This window comes from Equus quagga, chromosome 11 (genome assembly GCF_021613505.1).
Source record: "Equus quagga isolate Etosha38 chromosome 11, UCLA_HA_Equagga_1.0, whole genome shotgun sequence".
Taxonomy (NCBI): Eukaryota; Metazoa; Chordata; class Mammalia; order Perissodactyla; family Equidae; genus Equus; species Equus quagga.
The window spans coordinates 5,827,498-5,850,641 of record NC_060277.1 but is presented as its reverse complement, the minus strand read 5'-3'; the positions used below and the strand labels follow the sequence as shown (position 1 = coordinate 5,850,641).

The following is a 23,144-nucleotide window of genomic DNA, read 5'->3' as shown; positions in this document are numbered from 1 at the left end:
GTGTGGGGACAAGACCCACGGGCAGTCAGAGCTCCTGCTGCTGCCCCGAGTTGAGGGTTAGGGCTAATTTTATAAGGCATGGGTACGTGACTTATTTTTACTGGAAAAAAAAGAAAAGATGATGTAAAAAGTCATTAAATGATTTCAGTGCAGATGGGGTCTGGTTATTGTGCGGTCATATAACTTTAGATACAAGTCTGGCCATATAGATCGGCATGCAGGTGAGGATGCCCTGGGCTTCGCTCCCTGGGGCGGTCCTAATTCATACCATAAAAAAAGTCCACTGGGTCGTATAGTTTGGCATGTAGGCCAGGTCACCTTGGGCTTCTCTAGCTGGGGCAGCCTTAATCCACATCAAAATTAAGAAATGTATGCCTTTGACATTCTCTTTCTTATATAACCCAGCTCAACTGGTTCATTTGTCAAAAAGTATCCCTGAAAGTGCGTTTTCATTCTTTTATCCTCCTATAGGTTTTTTCCCCATGCATCTCTCAGGATACTAACAGATTCTACCTTATTTCATGGTCATTTGAAGGGAAATATTTCTACTCTATTTGTTTTAAGGTCTTTGAGAGCAGAAGCCACATCTTACTCACCATTGCAGCTCCTCTAGTACCTAATGCAATGCATAGTATCACCACAGTCAGGACTAAAAAGATGATGTGTGCCATGGTAGCACTTTAATTAGAAGCTACAAATTAAAGATGAGGCACAATGAGGTCGAGTAAGTTGAGTGAAAGAGAAGACTAGTCCTGTCCCCTCCCCACCACACTTCCTTGCCACTTCCTGGAACTAGGAGGAGAGAATGTTTAAATTAGATGCCAGATTAAAGTTTGGATTTACATTGGAATAGATTTTTTAAATACCTGAATATAAAAATAGTATAATAGCCAAAAATAACTCAAAAGCTCTGGGATCTCCCCAAAATGTTGTAAAGAAATAGGATCAGCATATCTATCAAAGCACGTTTAATGGTTAGGGCCTGGGGTGAGTGGGAAATGAAACTATTTCCTAAGTGTATTCTACTGAATAGTCCATTCTGTAAGCTATTTACATATTCTATGCCTGACTGTTTTGTTTTGCATTTCTGGCTTTGGAATTTAAATGCAAAATATCAACTCTTTAAGAAGATATTTAATTCTTTAAATTCTTTATTAATAAATATTAGGCCTGATGGAATAATTTATTTTTACACCCTTGACCCATACATTCCTAATAATATAATTAAATAACCTATTTAATCTACGTTTATTGAGAATCTTCCACATTCGAGATGAGGTTGAGTCCAAGAACTTTGGAGCTGATGGGGAAGAAATAGATCCAAAAACAACTAGAGCAGTGCTTTCAAGTATGACTTTCTGTGATGATGAAAGTGTCCTATGTCTGTGTTGTCCAATATGGAAACCACTAGTCACAGGTTGCTTCTGAGCAGTTGAAATATTGCTAGTGTGACAGAGATGCTGAATTTTACGTTTTATTTAATTTTAATTCATTCAAATTTAACAGCCATATTTGTCTGCTGGCTACCGTCTGGACAGCAAAGAACTAGAATGTGGGCGAAACTGATATAAGTGACATAATACAGTTATAAACAGAGTGTTTGTTAGAGCCTTTTAAAGGAAAGAGGACTGCCAACAGCTTGGGGATTCAGGAAAGGAATCCTGGAGGTGACTTCTGGGAAGACCCTTAAAAGATGGGTAGGGTTGGGGCTGGCCCCGTGGCAGAGTGGTTAAGTTCGCGCGCTCCGCTGCAGGAGGCCCAGTGTTTCGTTAGTTCGAATCCTGGGCGCGGACATGGCACTGCTCATCAGACCACGCTGAGGCAGCGTCCCACATGCCACAACTAGAAGAACCCACAACGAAGAATACACAACTATGTACCGGGGGGGCTTTGGGGAGAAAAAGGAAAAAATAAAATCTTAAAAAAAAAAAAAAAAAAAAGATGGGTAGGGTTGATTTATATGTAAATGTGTGTATACTTGAATACACACACACATGCATTATGGAAGGAGCAGAGAAAGAATTTTACAGGCAGAGTGGTTAGATTAAGCGAAGGCAAAATGTGGAAACTATTTGGGAAATATGAGTAAGTCCAGTTTGGTTTTGGCATAAAAAGTATGTACAAGAGTAATATGAAGTTATTCTGAGCAGGTCCTTTGACATCATTTTGTCGAAGATCGTGAATACTCTGCTGAAAAGATAGTATTTACCCTGATAATAATTTTTGCATCTTTTTTTGGAGCATCAAACTTACATGACCAGAGATATTGTTCTGGTGGCAGTAAGTAAGAAAGAATTGTGGCTGAACAGGAAAACTAATTCGCAGCCTCACACAAACATTGCTGGCAAAAATAGTGAGATCTGCAATAACAATGATGGAAATGGAAAGTTGGAGGTGGTTCGAATTCTCTGAGTTTGGAGGCGTGTGCACAGAGATTGGTACAGATTTCTTGTCTAGAGATTTCTGAAGATAGGATAGCTTGCAGTGGTAGTTTTCACTATCAAGATTAGAGGGGACCTTTGCACTGAGAATAAGATGAAGGAAACCCCAGCCTAGCATCAGTTTTATAAAGAGAAAGGAAAGAAGTGTTTAGCAGTTTCCACTGTTCATTGAGACATCTGTGAGGGTAGAGAAGGGGCAGAAGTGGTTGAACTACCTGGTGACTGCTTGGGCCCCTTAGGAAGCCCACTTAGAGGGTCATTTAGTTCAAAATACTTTTTAATTTCTCTTGAGCTTTCTTTTTTGACCCATGTGTTATTGAGAAGTAGGTTGTTTAACTCTCAGATATTTATTTGGGGATTTTCTAGCTATCTTTCTGTTGATTTCTGGTTTAATTCCACTGTAGTTTTTGAGCAGACGTTGTATGATACTTATTCTTTTAAACTTGTTAAGGTGTATTTTATGGCCCAGAATGTGGTCTATCTTGATGAATGTTCCGTGTGAGCTTGAGAAGAATGTGTAATCTGATGATGTTGGATGAAGTTGTCTATAGATGTCAATTATACCCAGTTGGTTGATGGTGCTGTTGAGTCAACTGTGACCTTACTTATTTTCTGAATTTGTCCGTTTCCGACAGAGAGGTGTCAAACAGCTCAAGTGTGATAGTGGATTCATCTATTTCTCTTTGTGCTTCAGTTAGTGTTTGCCTTTTGTATTTTGATGCTCTGTTAGGCACATACATAATAAGGATTGTTATGTCTTTGTGGGGTATTGACCCCTTTATTACTATGTAATGCCCTTCTGCATCCCTAACATTTCTTCTCTAAAGTCTGCTCTCTCTGAAATTAATATAGTTCCCCCTGTTTTCTTTTGATTGCTGCTAGCCTGATCTATGTTTCTCCACCTCTTTACTTTTAACCTATATGTGTTCTTGTATTTAAAGTGGGTTTCTTGTAGACAACCTATAGTTGGGTCTTGTTTTTTGATCCATTCTGACAATCTCTGTATTTTAATTGGTATCTTCTAAACATTGACATTTAAAGTGATTGTTGATATAGTCGTATTAATAAAGGTGTATGATTCCATTTTCTCTCTTTTCTTAGCATATCAGTTATACTACTTTTTAAACGTTTTTGGTGGCTGCCCTGGAGTTTGCACTACACGTTTACAACTAATCTAAGTTCACTTTCAAATAACACTATTTCACTTCACGGGCGGTACAAGTACCTCATAATCACAAAATAATCCGAATTCCTCCCTCTCCTCTCCATATCATTGCTGTCGTTCATTTCACTTATACATAAGCATACATAATTGAACACATTGGTGCTATTATTATTTTGAACAAACGTTATTTGTTAGATTAACTAAAACAGGAAAAATAAAAGTGCTTATTTTACCTCCACTTTTTCCTTCTTTGTTGCTCTTTCTTTCTTTACTTAGATCCAAGTTTCTGACCTACAGCATTTTCCTTCTCTCTGAAGAACTTCTTTTAGCATTTCTTACAAGGTATTTCTACTGACAACAAATTCCTTCAATTTTTGTTTGACTGACAAATATTTATTTCTCCTTCACTTTTGAAGGATAATTTCACAGAATTCTAGGTTGATGTTTGCTTTTTCCTCTCAACACATCAGTTATTTTACTCCCTCTCGTCTTGTTTGCATGGTTTCTGAGGAGAAGTTGGATATAATTTTATCTTTTCTCCATAGGTAAGGTATTTTTTTTACCTTCTGGCTTCTTCAAAGAATTTTTCTTTATCTTTGGTTTTCTGAGGTTCAAGTGTGATATGCCTAGGTATAGGTTTTTTGTTTGTTTGTTTTTTTAGCATTTATCCTGCTTGGTATTCTCCAAGCTTTCTCGATTTGTGGTTTGATGTCTGACATTAATTTGGGGGAAATTCTCAGTCATTACTGCTTCAAATACTGCTTCTCTTTCTTTTCCTTTCTTCTCCTTCTGGCATTCCCATTACATATATGTTACACCTTTTGGAGTTGTCCCAAGGTCCTTGGATATTCTGGGTTTTTTTCTCCAGTCTTTTTTCTCTTTGCTTTTCAGTTTTGGAAGCGTCTATTGCCATATCAAGCCAAAGAGTCTTTCCTCAGCTGTGTCCAGTTTACTAATGAGCCCATCAAAAGCATTTTCATTTCTGCTAAAGTGTTTTTGGTCTCTAGCATTTCTTTTTGATTCTTTGTTAGAATTTCCTTCTCCCTGCTTACATTGTCCATCTGTTCTAGCATGTTGTCTATTTTTCCATTAAACTCCTTAGCATACAGATTATAGCTTTTAAAATTCTCAGTCTGATAATTCTGACAATCCTGACATATCTGACTCTGGTTCTGATGCTTGTTCAGTCTCTTCAAACTGTATTTCTTGCATTTTAGTATGCTTGTCATTTTTGGTCAAAAGGTAGACATGATGAACTGAGTAAAAGGAACTGCAGTAAATAGACCTTTGGTAATGTGGGAGTAAGGGGTGGGGGAGGGAAGGTGTTCTGGACCTCTGGTTAGATCTCGGTATTTCTGTGAGCCTGCATCCCTTCACACTTCATCAGTATGCCTCAGTTTCTTCCCCACCTTGGGTATGAAAAGCTAAAGGGAGCTAGAGTTAGGTATTTCCCTTCCTCCACGTAGGTTAGCCTCTGACAAAAATCCCACTAAGTTAGGTTCTGGTAAAATAAATTTCTCCTGAGGGTTGTCCTTATTAAGAAGAACAGAGTGCTTTGGTGTATTTAAAAATAGTCATTTTTACCTTCCTCCTGCATGAGTCAAGAGGGGGTTTTCCTTTAATATTCACAGACCTCCTCAAGGTAAAACTCACAAAAGCATGGACCCCCCACCCCGTGGCTGGGTCTGGGACTACTTTCTCTGTAAATGAATTTCTAAACTGAAGTTAAAATACTTGAGCGTGGGTGAAAGGAAAGTGGAGGGTTCCATGATAATGGAGTGTTTCCACTTGGGTAACAAGTAGATAATTAGTGCTATTAATAGAAATGCAGGATCACATGGAGAAGCTTGTTTTGAAGGAAATGATGACTTTCTCTTAGGGTAGAGCATCGTAAAATCAATAGTATTTCTCTCTTTGCCTAACATCAAGGGTGATTCACCTAAGCATGTTTAAACAAAGCAAACAACCTCCTCCCCCAAAAAACTCTTCAAGTAGATGATTCCCAAACCTAGCTCTCTATTAGATACACCCAATGGTGTTTCCAGTCAACATCTCCCAGTAGAGACTCTTGGCAGTTGCTCCTGGCAATGAGAGCTGCCACTGGCCACTACTTCTAACAGTGTTACCATGAGTTTCCATAGCAGCAGCTTCTACTGGCCACCCATATTGTCACAGATCCTAACCAGCAGCAACCCTTCCCAGCAGATCCTCCTGCTGGTGAACACTGCTTCAAGTGATTGCTATCAGCACCTGACTTCTCTGTCCCTGGAATCCCATTGAATTCTAAAAGGTTCAATTTTAAAGGACCTCAATCCCAAATATCTTCTGAAAAAAGCTCTGGTTTCCCTCAGTGACTAATGGGAGCATCAGACTTCCAGCATTCCTCCTCAAGACCACCACTCTCCAAAGGCTCCCTGTTAAGCCCTTTAGGGGCAGTTAGGATGCCACACTGTTTTTCCAAAGCCCTTTATATCTCCATCAGCTGCTCTACATACCTCTGGTAGAAAAGTCCCACAGACGGAGATGCTGGACTTCTGGCTTGAAAGATTGATGAGTGTTTTCTCACTGTGGGGTCCTCTGCGTACTCCAGCTAGCTGAGCAATCTGTGTGTGTTAGGTCACTAGGCAACCATATTTAGAACAGTGTGAGAGAGAGGCTACCACAACTGATGGCAGAAAATTGACAGATTCATACGAAAAGGGATGAAAGCCACCAAGAGTTGTATGAGTGAAGTAAAAGTGTGCATAATATTACACAGTACCCTGTTTCTGTTGCATTTCCCACTTTCTTTTGCTGTTCACCAAGGCAGAACACATGAACTCACTTTGCCAGAGCTGCTGCCTTCCCTAGAAGGTATTTTCCAAAGGTCACACTAAAAAGCCCAGGACTCCCTCCCCAGATCCAGGGAACTAGAGTGTTGGTTCATGCCCCACACAGCCCTTCTATCACCACATCCCTACATCGAGGCATCCACGCAAATAGAGTCCTGGGAACTGCCTAGACCTCTCAGAGCTCCTTAATGTAAGCATGCAAACTCGCCTAACAGCCCTGTGTTAAAGATTATGAATGACATGAAATAATCTCTGTGCTGAGATTCATCAGCCCAAATTATGGATAAAGTTTAAAACTCAAAAAATGCAAAAAGCAAAACAACAAAAAAAAAACCAGTCATGTAGAAAATATTTCCTAAGCTGTTGGATTTAATGTCATTTTCAGTACTTCCTAATAGCTCACTAGAGAGGGTATAACACATACTGACCACAAGTCAGAAAGAATTTAGCTAGAGAGGAATTCAGACTGGGGAGAAAAATAAGGAGTTGGGCCTATTCTCATAAAAAAAAAAAATTCCTCTGGAATGATATAAAAGAATATTTGAAAAAAGAATCAAGAATAGTAATCTTTTATTTTTTTTAATGCTAAGGGTTTCAATTTTAAAGGTCTTCAATCCCAAACATAGAATAAATCAGTATAAAATAACTTGAAAAATGGAGCCTAGGCAACATTGTTAGCAGTGGAGGAAGATGCATCAGTTAATATTTTTGTCACAATTTCCCAGTTCAAGTTGCTCTACTGAATCCTGGATTACATATCCTTTGTGTTAAGTCTATCTGTATTTCCTAAATTCTAACTTCTTGGTATGGCACCCAGCACATCAGGAGTTAGATTTAGGTACTTTATGTGCTTTGCATCTTATTTTTATAAAGATAATCAGAGACTGGAGTTGACATAAAAATGCAAGGCATTGACTACAAAAGGTGCCTCAACCAATCAGATTCCTGGACCTTATTATTTCTCCCTTTGTCTTTATTACATCTTGGACTAAATTGTAATCACTACAGTGTTTATTCATAGCCCAGCCTTTTCAGCGAAAGGACCAAGATGCCCTCAGTGACATTCATGAAGCCTGATTTCCTGTATAAAAGTGAGTCTATGCAGAGTAACTACTTTTTAAAAATCAAACATCTGGGCTTGGTTTGAAGTTTTTATTTATTCACATGTGGGTAAAAATTATTGAAAGTATCACCTCCTCCTCTCCCCTTCACTCCTCCCACGCTGCCCCAGGATGCTAGAGCTGGTGTTTCTGGTTTTTTGGGTTTGTTTGTATTAATTAGGTAAAGGCAGTGTGGATAAGAGCAATTTTTGTTTTCATAAAAGTAGTGTTTTCTGTCCATTTGCCTTCCTGTGTCCTGTTGAAATAAACACACACATAATTTAATGTGTTGATAACACTATTGCTAAAGTGGAAACTTACTAGTGAGACATTTTCCACATAGGACGCCAGACACCTTGAAATCTTTTTGTGCTCTATAACTAAGTGATGTTCATCGAGTCCCTTTAAATATACATCAAATATACAGTTTCATGGATTCCATTCATTGGTTTAATTTTGGAATTATGTTTTAATGAAGGAGACTGCTGATAAGCTAATAAATAAATAAATGTTGGAAGAGGTCAATCTGTCCTCTGAGATTAAAATAAAAATTAGCATGAGTCCATCTGACGTTAAAAGGCAAATCCAATGCCTCCCTAAGATATTTGTGCATTTTGGGGGACTTTCTTCTTACAAGTGCTTCTAGTTTTGAGGTTCTATCCCATTAATTTCTCCATCTCATTTTCCATACAGATGGCGGCGTAGGCGTTCTGTTATGTAGGCGTTCTGTTATGCAGTAAAACTTGTTCTACACGCTACTTGTTATCTTTGGGGAGTTATCATTTGAAACATTAAAAACAGGTTTATCTTTTTCCAATTATAAAGTAATAACTATTATTTGTAAACTATTTGGAAAATCTAGAATGTTATAAAGATGGAAAAAAATACCCCCCAGATGATCTCTTTTAATGTGTGGAAAAAATTTTTTCAAAAAAGTGCTTGAATTCACTTACTTAATTTTTAAACCTTTTAATTAAAACATAATATACATGTAATAAATGTATGCCAAGTTTTCTCATACTCCCAACTCCAAAGTAACTGTTATTCTGAATTCCACCTCTGTTGATTAGTGTTGCCTATTCTTCAATGTCATTGTAGATGAGATCATATGGTGTGTATGCTTTGGTGTCTGACTTTCTTCACTCAACATAATGTTAGTAGTTCTTTTTTATTGTATGTTATTTCATTGCATAAATAGTCTACATTCTATCCATTCTCCTATTGACACACATTTGGGCTGTTATCAGTTTGGAGGTGGGTAGAACTGCTTTGAGAATTTTGTATATGTATTTTGTTCATTTCTCTTGGATCTAGACTTAGGAGAGAAAGTTTGCTGTGTTGCAGGTTCTTTATGTTTAGCTTTAGTAAATACTGATATACAGTTTTCTAAAGTGACTACGTTTCTCTAAATTACACTTGTTAACTGTGCTGACAAAACTGTGTTAGAATTCGTTAACCTAATGCAAGTCTTAATATATTTTATATTCTCAAGATGTAAATTCGAATTCATCAATGAAGCTCTACATTTCTTACTAACTCTTTGACTATCTTTTAAACATCTAATATAGAAAACAAGTCTCCATATCTGTTACTTTGGGTCCTATATTTAGATTTTGAATTTGACTTAGTATTTTAAAGATATATTTTACGTTGTTTACTTTGTTCTTAGTCTTAGCAACAGTCTATATATAATCAGTATGATTCATGAAGGAAAAATAGTTATTATAAACTTATGGAGGAAAATCTTCCATGATTTTATTTATGGCATGAGAAAAAGAGGTAAGAGAATGCGCTGAATAGACATGAATATAAATACGTGAAGGTTATATGTGTGTTGTACATGCTCCTAGGTACACGGCTTATTAAGGAACTGTGGTTTAAATAGCTAAGCTATTTATTGATTTATGTATTAGAAACTGTTTATCTAAACCAAAACCATGAAAAACTCTATATTTTTTGGCGTATTCTTTGCTGTTTATTTATTTATTTATTTTGCCGAAGAGGATTCACCCTAAGCTAACATTCTGCCAATCTTCCTTTATTTTTTAGTATGTGGGCCACCAGCATAGTATGGCCACTAACAGAACAGTGTAGGTCCACACCAGGAAACCAAACCCCGGACACCAAAGTGCAGCAGGCTGAACTTAGCTGCCAGACCACCGGGGCTGGCCCTCCTTGCTATTTTTTAATAAGGAGAAGAAAGGTTTATTTCAAAAATCTTTTTTTTATTATAAAATAATACATGTTCATTTCAGAAAATTTTGAAAAGTACAATTATAAAAAAATAACATAAAATTACTTTAACCATCATGAAACCAACACTATTGACTAAGAGAGTTAGTTATTTTAAAAGTCATCTCTGGACTACGTCTGGGGCTGGTACAGATTGGGCCAATCTCTTCTGAGGCACAGTTAGATGTATGGAGTACCAAAAATAGGATACAGAAGTGATCATAGAAAGATTAAATTTTGTGTAAAATGAATAGAGTCCCCACCATTCTCAGGTGACCAAGTAGGATTTTTCTTTAACCATCATAATAAGCTGATGAATTCAAGGATGGTTGATATGCTTACTGCACTGCGATTCCGACGCTGACAGAAGCTCAGATTGCCCTGTCTGTAGTAGGAGTCTCTTCACTTTGCCTCCCGAATCCTGTTAATATGATCTTAATTGTCCTTGTTAACTTCATTATCGTGCAACATGAAAAGATACACCCTGCGTAAATGTATTTATCTTCCACAATTCTTGCCCCAGACCTGGAATCAGCCGTTCTCCAGGAAGCCCTAGTTTCTTTTAGCGGAAAGTAACAATTCAAGAGCACAATCCGAGTCTAGGGATGGCCGTTGCTCTTAAGTTGTTGTTTTATCTAAGCCTTTTCAGTGAGCTCATGTAAGAAAAATACATGTGTATGTATGTGTGCGTGTGTGTGTGTGTTTTAAAAGATAAAATACATCATAAATTTATGCTGCTGTTTCTAATTCAGATTCAGGATTGCAGAACTTAACTGAACCCCTTTTATATCACATCTGTCTTTTCTGACTTCCTCACCAAGAATCCCAGTATTCACCAACAGTAGGGATAGAATTAGAATATTCGTAGTGGCTCATTTGCTTTATCCCACATTTCAAACCCACCAGTCTCAGAATAACAATACCACCACCACCACTTATAAAAGGAGTTAAATATTGGGGGGGAGGGTGGACATGTGCTATCTCTATTCTCTCCCCAAATCTTTCATGGTTGCACACTACGCTGTCAGAGCATATGGTCACTGTATACCATACTTTCTCCTCTTAACAGTCCTTTAGTCTTAGTTTTAAAGGTAAGCTATAGTTAATACTCACCACCAGTTTTTATGTTAATATCTCTCATACATTTTTGTTTTCTGAGCTGCTGTAGTAGAAGGGCTCAGAGGAGCAATATGCCCTGAGTTCTTCTACATTTCTGACAGTTTGTATGTGTTTTTTGTTCTTGAATGTCAGTTTTGGAGGATAAAACTTCTTTGGCCCACATTTCCTTTCCTGAAGTACCTTAAATATGTTATTCCAGTTTTTTTCGGATAAAGTATTGCTGTCCAAAAGTCTGATGACAAGTTAATTTTCTTTTACTTATAAAGTTTGTATTATTTTTACCCAGCTATCCTGATGATTTTTCCTTTTTCTTTATATTCCAGTAATTTTACTAGAATATGTCTTGGTGTTGGTTGATTTTATTAGGTACATGTCATGTTCTTTCAGTATTTGCCTTCAAATCCTTTTTTATTTCAGTAAAGTTTTCTTGATTTCTAGCTTTTGTTTTTTTTCTTCCTCAGGAACTCCTACTGTCCATATGTTGGCTCTTCTTTGCCTGTCTACACTATTTATCACTTTTTCTTGAAATATTTCTATTCTTGTTTTATTTAAAAATTTTCCCTCCTTCTCACTAGCCATTCTTCTTAAGGAATTCTCAGTTGTGTTTATTGACTCTTATGTTCCTTCTAGTTTGACATATTTCTTTTATTTCTAGCTCCTTCTTGAGTTTTCTCTCTATATTCCTAAGTTTTACTAATTCTGATTTATGTTGCTATTTTATGTCATTAGTTGTTTCCTTTTTATCATTTCTAATGTCATTTTCTCAATGTTCTTTTGAAATAGTAGGTTATAATTTTGACACGTTTTCTGGGCATGTATTTCTGGCATGCTTTTATTATCTGTGGGGATGTTATTCTGCCCTTTATTATTTTTTTTCATGTAATAACTGCATGCGGTTTGGCTTTGATAATTTTGTTTTCCTATTTTTTATATGAAATTAGTTTTCCCGAACTTTGTTCAGGAAGGAGGCTTGGTTTAGATAGCTTTGCTATCTTCACAAAGCGCCTTCTTTTGTTGTTTTCAGGCAGTATTAAAAATATGGCAGTTTGCTTCCAGAGATTTCAAACCTCTATTTCTCTCCTCATTTTTATCTGGACCTTCTCTCTCAACATCTTTATTGTCTCTGACCTGCTCAGTTTTGATTCCACTCCCAAGAGTGTAGAGTCCTCACATGGGAGAGAGGCCCGTTTCTAAGTTTTGTTGGAGGACAAAACCCCTACCGGTTTCAGAAGCCATTCTAGAGTTGGCGTCCTGTATCTCACGGTTGGCTGTTTTGGAGCTCGTCGCTTCTCAGAAGCAGCAGGTATGCTTTTGTGTCCCTCTGCTTTTCCCACACGTGCTGACACAGTGCAGGTCTTGTGATGGTGGGTGGTTTTCCCCCACTCATATTTTGTGGGTCTATGGATGCCTTGCCACCTAATTTTGTTACAAATATTTCTCATGGGGTTTTGATTTTACAATCTAGTTGTTTTGTTTTTGTGTGGAGATTTGGAAAATCTAAACTGTATGCTTCTATTATTACTTCTATCTTCCCAGAATTCTCAAATTCCTTTTAAAACAGTCCGGCTCATTTACCATGGCCCTTCATCTTTGCAGTTAGGAGACAATTGACAGAAAGGAAACGTGAAGCAAACAATGTACTTGGGGTGTGTGCGCGCGTGTGTGTGTGCATGTCGGTTTATTTGGGGAAGTGGGGTGCAGCTGCTGACAGTGTTACTATATACATACGTGGGTGTATCCTAAAAGTCCAATGTTTTGAACAGAAATACTTTTCACATTTTGAACACGGGAAGTTTTCCCTTTGGTTTGTGGCATGGGCACTGCTTGTAGAGCTAGTCTTTATTTTCAGATGTATTTTTGTCTCTTGGAATGACACTGGCACTACAACATTGCTAATTACCCTGTGATGGGGCTAGTCTGTCTGCAACTATTTTTTTTCCCTAGAATCCACAGCTATTCTCATCTGGAAAAAATTGGGCTTCTATTTGTCCTTGGAGTATTTCTTCTGTTTACCACTTACTTCAGTACTTGTCTTCTCAGTAGAGGCCTGGACAGATCCAATATCATGTCCACACCAGGCTTCTTGAACAATTCCATTTTGTCCCTTACAAACCACGTGGTAAACTATTGATCTTGAGATCTGTTAAAGTCAAAAACTTGGGGAAACGGAGGAGTTGCTTTTAATTTAAGATAAATTTCTATTAATGTTAGTGAATGGAAGACCTGCTATTCCTCCGTTTTCCACTTGTGCCCCCTCTTTTCTACTTATGCTGTCATCTATTTGTGATTGGTTATCTGGCAACCGAAAACAGAATTATACAAAATAAGACATTAAATGGCTCCATTTTAATTCAGATTTAAGGTTCAGAAATAGATCTACGGTAGAGTACACAAATTAAAGAAATAAATATTTTCTATATGCAAGGCACATAGACTCGTTTGTGATATAGAGGGTTAGAAATTAAATGTCTGCAAGAAAGGCACTGAGTGTAAACAGGACCAAGTGGAATACAATAGGGGCTGGTGGAGACAAGAAATCTAGAAAGAATTGAATTTAAATGTTTATAAAGTACTGTGATGATAAAAAAAAAAATGCCTGCGTGCCCAATATAGTGTGTATGCCTGCAAGTTTGTGCTACTTGATTCAGTGTGAAATGTTTATGTAAAAATTCCATTGAAGTGATTAACCAATTAATTAGGATGTGATGAAAGATATTTACAAAATTATTGGTGATTTATTTTAAGGCAAACAAAAGCTTCCCATTTATACTCAAGAATACTCAGAAATGTTTAGAGAATAAATGAATAACCAAGCACTTTATAGAAAAAATATATACTTTATTTTCAACTAGAAAGGTGCAAACACGTAACTTTTGGTCACACTCTCAACAAATAAACTGTCCAAAAAACAGTCGTAGTCAAAATAGAAACAAATGCTTCCAGGTGGAAAAACTGATCAGCTATATAGAGCCACTCATTTTTTAATAAAGGCCATTTGTTTACTCAAAGTGAGGCTCCCATATTGCCAGCCTACAAATCAGACTTCAAGGACACTGCTGCCTCACCTTCAGCCAACACTCTGTTTTGATGGACTGTCCCTCCACCTGAGCAGGATCTCCATTTCATGCTTTGAATTATCAGACAAGCTTTACGTCCTACCTATGGTGTTCAGAACTGAGGCTAACATTTGAAATATCAAAGCATTAAAAACATAAACCTGGGCACAAACAACTTTAAATTAACTTAGGTAACTGTACAAATATATATATATACACACAATATTTACAATATCAATAAAAAAGTCTGGCTTGTTACAGGCGAATTAGCTTGCCACAAGCTGTCCAGTCTAATAGACAGGATTCTGATTCCCGAACACTGTCATTCGAATCAGAATGTCAGAGCTGAATCTGCTGTCCTGCCTCGGGGCTTGACTCAGCCCCGTGATGGCTGGAGAACACACATCCTAGCTGTCGCTGGAGCTACAGGCAGTCAGTGAGCGTGCTAAAATTTTCTTTCTTAATGACACTCCAAATAGCAGGCGCATTCCAACTTTAAGATGACAAGCCTTTCTACTGATGCCCTCCCACCGCTCCTCAAGCCACACCTTAGTGTACATTCTGGTGCTATGCGCTACTGTAGTCCCACGGTCAAGTCTCACTTTCTTCAAACCAGTGTCTGGGGTTGATAGACTATTTGTTTGAATGTCACATAGCACAGTATTTTGAATTTGGTGGGAATTTTTCTTTTCCCCCAGTTAGAAAAACAGAATTAAATAACTTGTGCTACTGAAGTCATCATGTTTACACAAAAATGAGATGTGAATCAGTTCAAGTTACAGCCTAATGAGTTCATGTCTCTCACTGTCTCTGGCTTTATGCCATGTCTCCATACATCTTCCTGTAGTACAGTGACTCAAAGATGTCATTGTCTCCGGGACAGTTGTAATGGCAGGCACAGGTCTTGATGAACATCATGCTCTTCTTCATGACCTCGCCGTCAGGACACTTGAACTCCACGGGAAGGGTGGTGGTTCTGTGGGGGGTACAGCACCGGCCGTCGGTGCACACTCCGCAGAACTTGGCCCTGTATGTCTTCACGCTGCTGCAGCCAGAAAGCTCGAACTTGACAGGCTTGGAGATTTTGGGGGTACGGATGCACTTTTTGCCCTTCTAAGGAAGCAGAGGGAGAAGAGAAAAATCAATGACTGCGAGGGGAGTGGCTTTCTTCAACCTCTGTGTATTTGGGTTTTTCTGACTTCTGTTTATATTCCGAGGAGAGGAAGTTTGAGTTTTATTTGCTAGTTTTCTAAAAATAGACACTGCCTCTCTTGGGATGTCTTGAATTAACTAACGACTGCAGAGGATTTTGTAGTGGAATGCTGGTGGTTCCTATTACATAACATCTCATTCCAGCAAAACAGCTCAATGGTTAGATAATTTTGGAGATAATAGGTCTATAATAACAAGGGTGGTAAGAAACCTAAATTTGGTCCTCTCCACTATCATTCCATGAAAGTTACTAGGAGCAGAACACGTACCTTAATGTTCTCCTCCAGGTCAGCTTCGCAAGGCCTGACCATGCAGAGGCGGCTCTGCTTCTCCAGCCTGCAGAAGGCGTTGTCATTGGTAACGCGGGTGGAGATGCCCATCCCACAGGTCTTGGAACAGGCACTCCACTCTGTGGTCTGGACCAGGCAGTTGGCCCGAATCATAGTTGGATCTGGGCCAAACGTGTCTTCCAGTCGGTAGGCTGTGAGAGCAGAGGACATAAACACAAGGTAAGACGCCAGGATGAGATATTTCCCCCTTCGCTTGGCAGAGTTGGGACTCAGCCCCCGGGGGAAGAATCACATGTTGACTTAGGGGACGACTCAACTCACCGGCGAGGGCGGGGCCAACCACGGTGTGGTCCTTGGGCTCGTCGCACACCCACTCCTCGCAGCATTTCCCGGGCAGCTTGACCCTCCGCGGGAAGGGGCAGTCAGGGCTGGGCAGGCGAACGTCCATGCTGCACAGGGGCACGCAGCCCACCGCCCCGTCCAGGCAAGTGCACTGGTATTTGCAGCTGCTCTGGAAGGACTCTCCGCTCCGGTACACCGTCCCTCCGAAGATGCAGGGGGCACCATCTTTGGCTGAAGGAGAGAAGGGAAAAAGGGAGGATGCAGGGGTCAGGCATCCAGCAGGGAGCGTGTCAGGGATGCGAGTTGGGAGCAGGGCTCCAGGGGGCGGGCTGGAAACAGCCAGAAGAAGGGACTCAATTCGGCTGACTTTCTGGCGCAAAGGTGGGCGTGAGTGGGGATGTGGCCGGTCCCCAAGCGCCCTGGGCCCTCCGGCCGGCGCGGGGCGCGGGGGCTGCGGGTCTTACCGGTGCACACGCCGATCTTGCGGTTCGCGGGGGAGCCGAAGTCGCAGAAGAGGCCCTTGTGCGGGTCGCAGGGGTCGCGCTCGCTGCACAGCTCGCCCAGCTGCTTGGCGCACACGCGGCAGCAGCCGCAGCCGTCCAGCACGAGGCTGACACCGGCTGGGCAGCGCGGCGCCGGGGCGCCGGGGCACTGGCACCGCGCGCTGCAGTCCTGGCCGGCGGCGGGCTGCGGGAGGGAGACGGGGCGGTCAGCGGGCGCCGGCTCTCCCTCCCTCCCTCCCTCCCGTCCGGCCCGGCCTCCCCGCGCCGCCGCGATCCGCCGCTTACCCGGCTGCACAGGGCGAAGAGGAGCGCGAAGGCGAGGCGCACGGGGCCCGGGCCGGCGGCGGACATGGTCGGGGCGCAGAGGTGGGCGCAGCGGCGAGGGCGCGGGGGCCGGGCGGGCGGCGGGGGATCCGGATCCGGATCGGGCTCGGGCTCGGGTCGGCCGGGGGCCTGGCCGGCGGGCTGTGGTCGCGGAGTGTCTGCCGGGCGGCTGCCGTCGGGGGAGCGGGCGGGCCGGGTTGGGCGGCAGGCTGCTGCTCTCTGCGGGAAGAGTGGCGGTGTGCGGCTGGGGCGGGCGGCCCCGGCTTTTATACGCTCCGGGCGGCCCCGGCTCGCCAATGAGCTGAATGGAGTCCTACACAAACAGGGACATTCCTCGCATTCCTCCCCACCTTCCTGCCTCATCAACTCACACCGGATTGATCCTGACCCCTTGACACTCAGCATTCCTCCCGTCTGAAAAAGCTGGCACACTCCAGCTCACCAAAAAAAAAAAAAAAAAAAAAAAAAAAGAAGAGGCTCAGTATTTCCAGCACCAAATAGGATTTCTTTTTCCCCTTGCCTCTTCGCACCGCTCCTGATTTATATCATTTAAGAACACATCAGCCGTTATTTTTTTCCTACACTCACTTCTGTTTCTAATAGCTGGGCCTGTACTACCCGGTGACATAAATCCTTTTAAGGGGGTGGGTAGCTGACAGCAGGGATTCCTAAAACAATCGAAAGGGCTTCCTTTTTATTATTTCTGTAATGATTTTACAGAAAATGGGTCAGTTGGTTTTAACCAGCTGAAATCCCCAAGAAGCCTACTTGCAAGCTCCTGGATCCGTCCTGGAGACGGGAGGAATCTGATCTTTTGTCACTTGAGATAACGGTTTGGATGCCCATTGCCAGACAAGAGAGAGAACAAAGCCAGGGGTCTGAGGATGCACGCAGTTTCTGGGGGAGATTTCCAGCCCTCTTGCTTTGTTTTTTCTTAGTCTATCTGGCAGTTTTATTGCTGGGGATAGAGAGAGGGAAAGGGGATGAGTGGGCATCAGTATTTCCAGAAAAATGGGTCTATCATTATGTCAGAGCAAATGGCTACATGGTGGGTAGGTGGAGGCTCTGGGGTTTGGGGTGAGAAAGTGGACAGGAAGAGAGGGGACCAGACAGGAGGGGCCAGCAAGTTTGCTCTTTACTTGGGGCATTTTAAACACAGCTGTGGGTCTTTGAGAAATTAGAGATTTTTCTTATACTAAAACCTATAATCTTCAAACATGGATTGGACTTGGTTTGTCCTGCAGTAAAAAATCTGATTATGTAAGAAGAGTGGTGTACTCAGTTGTATCTGGTTATAAACTAAGTGTCAATGAAGATTATACTTTATGACTCTCTACACTTCTATGAATCACGATTGTGGTTTCTTCTGACCCAAGGAGCATGCAGCCTAATGGAGTGACATCAGGTCAAGGGAGGAACAGGTTTTATTCCCTCTGCTTGTGTGCAGATGTCAAATATGGCCCATAATGTCTAAGCACATCTCCATTTCTTATTATTGCTAGTTAGCTTCACTGAAGGCTCATTAATTGTGCTTTCCTTCAGAATATATAGTAGAAGTGCTTTTTCGTCAATATCTCCAGTTACCATTTTATGGAAGGAAAGTGGTTCCAGGCCATCCCTTGTCTTCCTATTGTAATGCCACATCATTTGACATTGATGTTACCAATGAGTAGATTCATTTCGGTTGTTGATGCCTCAGTGTACAGGTTTCAGATAAACATATCTATTTCTGGTGCAAAGACAGGCTTTAGAAACAACACTATCGATTTATAATTTGAAAACAGCCTGTTTAATCTGGCCACATTTCTAAAAGTTTCAATTCATTCTACTGAAAAATAGCCAAGGAAAAAATAACCACTCCAACTTCAGCATAGACCACATCATCTGTGCACAATTACCTCGTTAAGCAGTCCACATGTCGTACAGTGCAGTTGCATGTCAACAGTGTGAATGGCCAGCAAAGGGGGCCTCTGAAGCTCAGGAAGAATTTTCATCATTGTTATTTAATGTTCTTTCCAAGCATTCCTCAAAGAGAAGAGGCCTAAAAGTTCCTATTTAAAGAAGGGACATTCCAAGTTGTGTTAATAGCCACATGCGTATTAAAGGCAACTTGGCCCCCAACTTCTTCTTCCCTTGTGGATGATTTTAAAAGTCCAAAATATGTGGGAAGCCACAGTGAAATCTTTCAAGACCTAAACCCCCAATTACATGTACCACTAATGGTTGGAAAGGTGTGGTAAATGGGGAAAGGTAGGGATATGAAGCTGCAGCCTCGCCTAAGATGGGATGTGGGCTTGGTGGTGAGCTCTCGTGGCTTGCAGGGTGAGGTAGATGGGAGCACGGTGGGGAATTTTTGAATCCTCTGGAGAGTTTGAGAGCCACCGTCAACAGCTTCAGGTGAGGCAGACTGGAGACTCTCATTCATGGAGGGGATAAATTGCTGGACTCAGTTACCGTTGGGTGACCGGGGCTGTATTCTTAGAACTGCCATTCACAAATCTTAGAGAAGTCACAAGTAGGAGCCGTATTCCCAAGTTTCCATTTATAAAATGATGATAATAATGAGATGTTTTATTTCACTGGGTTTAATGATGGTTAATTATATCAAAATTCTCAGGGAATTAGTAATTTATTTTTTTCAGTCTTTCTTGATTTTCTCTTTCTCCACAAACAAAACAAGGATATTACTATTCTGCTGGGTTGTTAAAAATATCAGATGTATTATAAAAAGAATTTGGTTTTACTGTAAAATTCACATGGTCTTTTTGAGACCTCGAAGTCTCAAAAAGTCCCTAGTTGGCTCCAAATGGATGGTTTTAGTACTGGCTAAGAAAAAATAAGCATACTGAAATATACAGAACATGGAATCTCAGAATAGAAAAATATGTTGTGCATTATAATGTTAGGTTGAGGCTTTAGGATCAAAAAAAAATTTTTTTTTTAAGATTAGCCCTGAGCTAACATCTGCTGCCAATCTTCCTCTTTTTGCTGAGGAAGACTGGCCTTAAGCTAACATCTGTGCCCATCCTCCTCTACTCCATATGTGGGACTCCTGCCACAGCATGGCTTGCCAAGTGGTGCCATGTCTGCATCTGGGATCCGAACCAGCGAACCCCACGCCACCAAAGTGGAACGTGCAAACTTACCCTCTGCACCACCAGGCCGGCCCTCAAAAATCTTTTGAAGGGTTTATAATAAAAGATTAATAGTAAGAGAGTAACAGAGAGAGAGAGGAGACACCCAAGACATTCACAGACTCAAAAGTATGTTTATATTGTGATACGGACCATCAAGTGCCAGGAAATTCAAAGGGAAAGGCTGACACTCTGTCCTTAACTCATGCCATGGGATCTGAATTCTTGCACTATTATAAATGACTCAGCAAATGTTTGTGTGCGCCTGGGCGGTAAAGTGGAAATAGTGGCTTCTTATAACTTTGTCCAACTATGACTTATCCCAACCCTTTTGATTGACAGCAGGTCAGAATTGGGAGAAAAAGTTCTTTGAATTTGTGTGCAAATGGTTAAGATGCACTAATTTTGTCTTGTAAGCAACTGTTTATCTAGCAAATGCTTTTTGGAGAGCATTTTTTTCCCCAGTGAAATGAGGAATTCACTGAGCTGGCCACTGAGTCCTATTTACAGAGCTATATAAGGTATGTGTGTCTACCCGGGCATCATTTGTACAGGACGTTTGGTTAAGTCTTGTAAGATGTTCAGCTGTGGATGTACTACATTCCTTCTCTTATGTTTTTTGTTGTTTTTTCCCCTTAAAAAAAGGTTACTTGATCAGGTATCAGACATAGAGAAAGCCTGGCAGGACTACAGGAAAGTGGCCAGACTTGGAGTGTTTGTGTACTTAAAGAAGGAATCTTGCACATTTTCAACTTTCAGTCATAGACATTTTCTTATAAGAGCCAGTAGGAGTCTGTGCCAGCCCTCAAAGCGGAAATCAAAGCTCCCAGGGAAACATACCGGAGGAATGTGACCCAGAGCCAAGACCCATACGCAATGCATACACTGAGCTGTCCCGGTTATAGGAAGTCTGGCCGTATAAGGGCATCTGGACACTGAGAGATGTGTTGTGATGCTGGGTTGGGAGTGGGCTTCCGATGTTTCTAGCATGCCTCAAATTCAGTCATGTAAATGGATTTCACCAAAAAAAAGGATGTGCCAGGAGGCTTTTTGCAAAATAGTAATAAATATTATCCTAAAATCTTCAGGGATGCTGGCTTGGCTTACGTTGCCTTATATTTGCTTAAAATGAAGGTTAAAGAGAGGGCGTACAGGCTGGGAGTTCAGAGGTAGGAAAGAAGCCCGGATGTTTACTATCTAAATTACATTCATTTTCTCCTGCTTTTTCCTGCTTGTAATTAGTTCTCTGACTTTCCTAGGATATTTTCCGATGCAAAGGTGTTTGTCACAAGGTAGTCAGGGCTGTTCCATGTGGTCTGTGTCTTATGTTTGCCTCTTCATTTGCTTGCTTGTAGATGGAGTTGAGGGTTAGAGAAGAGAGAAAGGAAAGGAATTTAAAAATATGGTGTTTATTACTTGTCGCACTATTTTATTAGTTTAATCAGAATCCTGTGTTGCCTCTCCACTGCTGGCATTAATCTGAGATGGTGCTGGAGGACGTGTGTGCTGCTACTGATGGAGTGTCTCTAACACTTCCCCTGACGGATGGGTGACTCAAGTTTATTACAGTTTAGCAACCAGGAGTATTTACAACTGTTTGTTTTTTCAACCTAAATGGGAAGAGTCCCCTTGGGGACACTCAACAGTGATAAGTGAGTGGGAATGCAAAGGGGGGGTGGGTAACCATTCTTTCCAATGAGTGATTTGGAGAAACCAGATCCATAGGTTTAAGAGCAAGAGAGAATTTGAGACTAGATAACTTATTTCCAAGAATGAGAGTAAGTGAAAGGAGAGATCATTTCGAAAAGACTAGTGTAAAATATATGTGACTACGTCCCTAGAGATTCTGCTGGGGGGAGTGGGCAAACCAAGCTGGCCCCCTCATTCATCCTTGGAAATGTGCTCCTACCTCCTGCCAAGAAACCTGAGGCCCCTTCTCACAACATCAGGCCTCCCTGGAATACTTTTTGAGAATCACTTGGTAGAACGCGCGGAGGACTGACTAGAAGCCTGGAGGTGTGAGTTCCATGCCCGCCATTTACCTGCGGTGTGAGGTCAGGGCAGCCCTAATCCTCTCTGAGCCGCACATTTCCCACTTGCTCAGAGTTATTTTTCAGCCCAAGGAGACAATATTTATGAAAGTACTTTTACATGATGTATTAGGATTTTAAATTGATCTCTCTTCTGTTCTTCACTGGCTCTTCCTTGCCCTTGAGACTAAGTCCACCTGAGCTTTGAGTTTAAAAGCCCATCACAGTCTGACTTTATAACACCATTCATCTTCGTGGGGATTTTAGGGCGTTTAAACTCTGTGAGAGCTTAGAGAAAATCAAATCCTACTTCTCCCCTTTAAGTCAGATGCCCAGAATTGATAGAGACGTTGAAAAAATGAAACTTTTTGATTTGTCTTATGCCTCTTATATCCCTTACATGTCACCTGTATGAGAAAAATATGATAAGACATTTCGCTTTTAGTTTTCAGGATACATAAAAGGGAATTCTATATCCTGCTTACTTTAATCACATGATAGCATCTGTTTCCTTCATTTCCATTTTATAGTTTTCATTCCATTTTTTTGGGTGGGAGGAAGAGATTTCAAAGAGTTCTCCTTTCCTCAATGAAAAGTTTGTAAACTGCCACTAATCCCTAGGTAAGAATATGGTGTGTAAATATTAAAAAAAAAACTAAAAATGTATTAATTGCCTCTGTCCATGATATTTTCTTTAAATTATTTATCTCTCAGAAACCAAGATGCGCCCTTTTCCTTAACATAATGACACAGACATTTTACACTCCACATATATTTGGGTTGACGTTTTTCTTTCATTTCATTTTATAATGTGAACTGTGCTACATAGTTAAGTTTTCAAATTAAATGGAAGTTTTAATTTTCAAGTTACACAGAAATCTTCAAATTAAATGGAAACTGATAGCTAGTACAATCTAGTATGCTGACAACAAAGTTGTTTCTGAAACATTTTTCTAAGCGTGAATTTTTAAATAACTGCCTATGGGAATCACATATTCAAATCTGAACACGTGCATAAGGCTTTTTGAGAGGGTGTCTTCCCTTCTAGATTGGGGCTTGCACCATATGTGAAGAAGACAAGCACACTCTAGGTAAACTCTTGACATCATCAGATCTGAAGTAAAAGTGAACTGATGCATTGTTTAATTTGACATTAGGATGCACAGCGCCAATTTTGTCTGATCAATTTAACAAGAATGCTTCTTAGAGCTCTGCCTGGATGCCTGAAATGGATGCCTATATGGTTGTTTCACCAGAAATTTATGTAGAAAGTTTATATACAAATCCCTTTCACATACACTGTCTCATTTCGACTTCATAACAACCTTGGGAGGTATTATTCTCCCCATTTTACAGGTGAGAAAA

General features: G+C 40.6%; 2 protein-coding genes across 4 annotated transcripts in view; one reads left to right on the top strand and one right to left on the bottom strand.

The window, feature by feature from the left end:
- LOC124247438 (ectonucleotide pyrophosphatase/phosphodiesterase family member 1) overlaps positions 1-23,144 on the top strand; it is a 194,605-nt gene that overhangs the window by 91,996 nt on the left and 79,465 nt on the right. The gene's annotated exons all lie outside the window — the stretch shown is intronic.
- On the bottom strand, positions 13,706-16,987 carry CCN2 (cellular communication network factor 2). The gene is made up of 5 exons (XM_046676700.1): positions 16,577-16,987; positions 16,253-16,475; positions 15,768-16,019; positions 15,426-15,637; positions 13,706-15,057 (listed from the first exon to the last, which is right to left on the bottom strand). The coding sequence occupies exons 1-5, from the start codon at positions 16,976-16,978 to the stop codon at positions 14,761-14,763; spliced, it is 1,386 nt and encodes a 461-aa protein (XP_046532656.1). The 5' UTR covers positions 16,979-16,987; the 3' UTR covers positions 13,706-14,760.

What these genes read in the sequence shown, in the direction of transcription:
- CCN2 (XM_046676700.1), bottom strand. Translation starts at nt 16,978, where the DNA reads ATGAGGCAGGAAGGTGGGGAGGAATGCGAGGAATGTCCCTGTTTGTGT. An exon ending in TCTTCGCCCTGTGCAGCCGG is followed by an intron (nt 16,476 to 16,576) that starts GTAAGCGGCGGA and finishes TCCCTCCCGCAG; the next exon opens with CCCGCCGCCGGCCAGGACTG. An exon ending in GGTTGGCCCCGCCCTCGCCG is followed by an intron (nt 15,638 to 15,767) that starts GTGAGTTGAGTC and finishes CTGCTCTCACAG; the next exon opens with CCTACCGACTGGAAGACACG.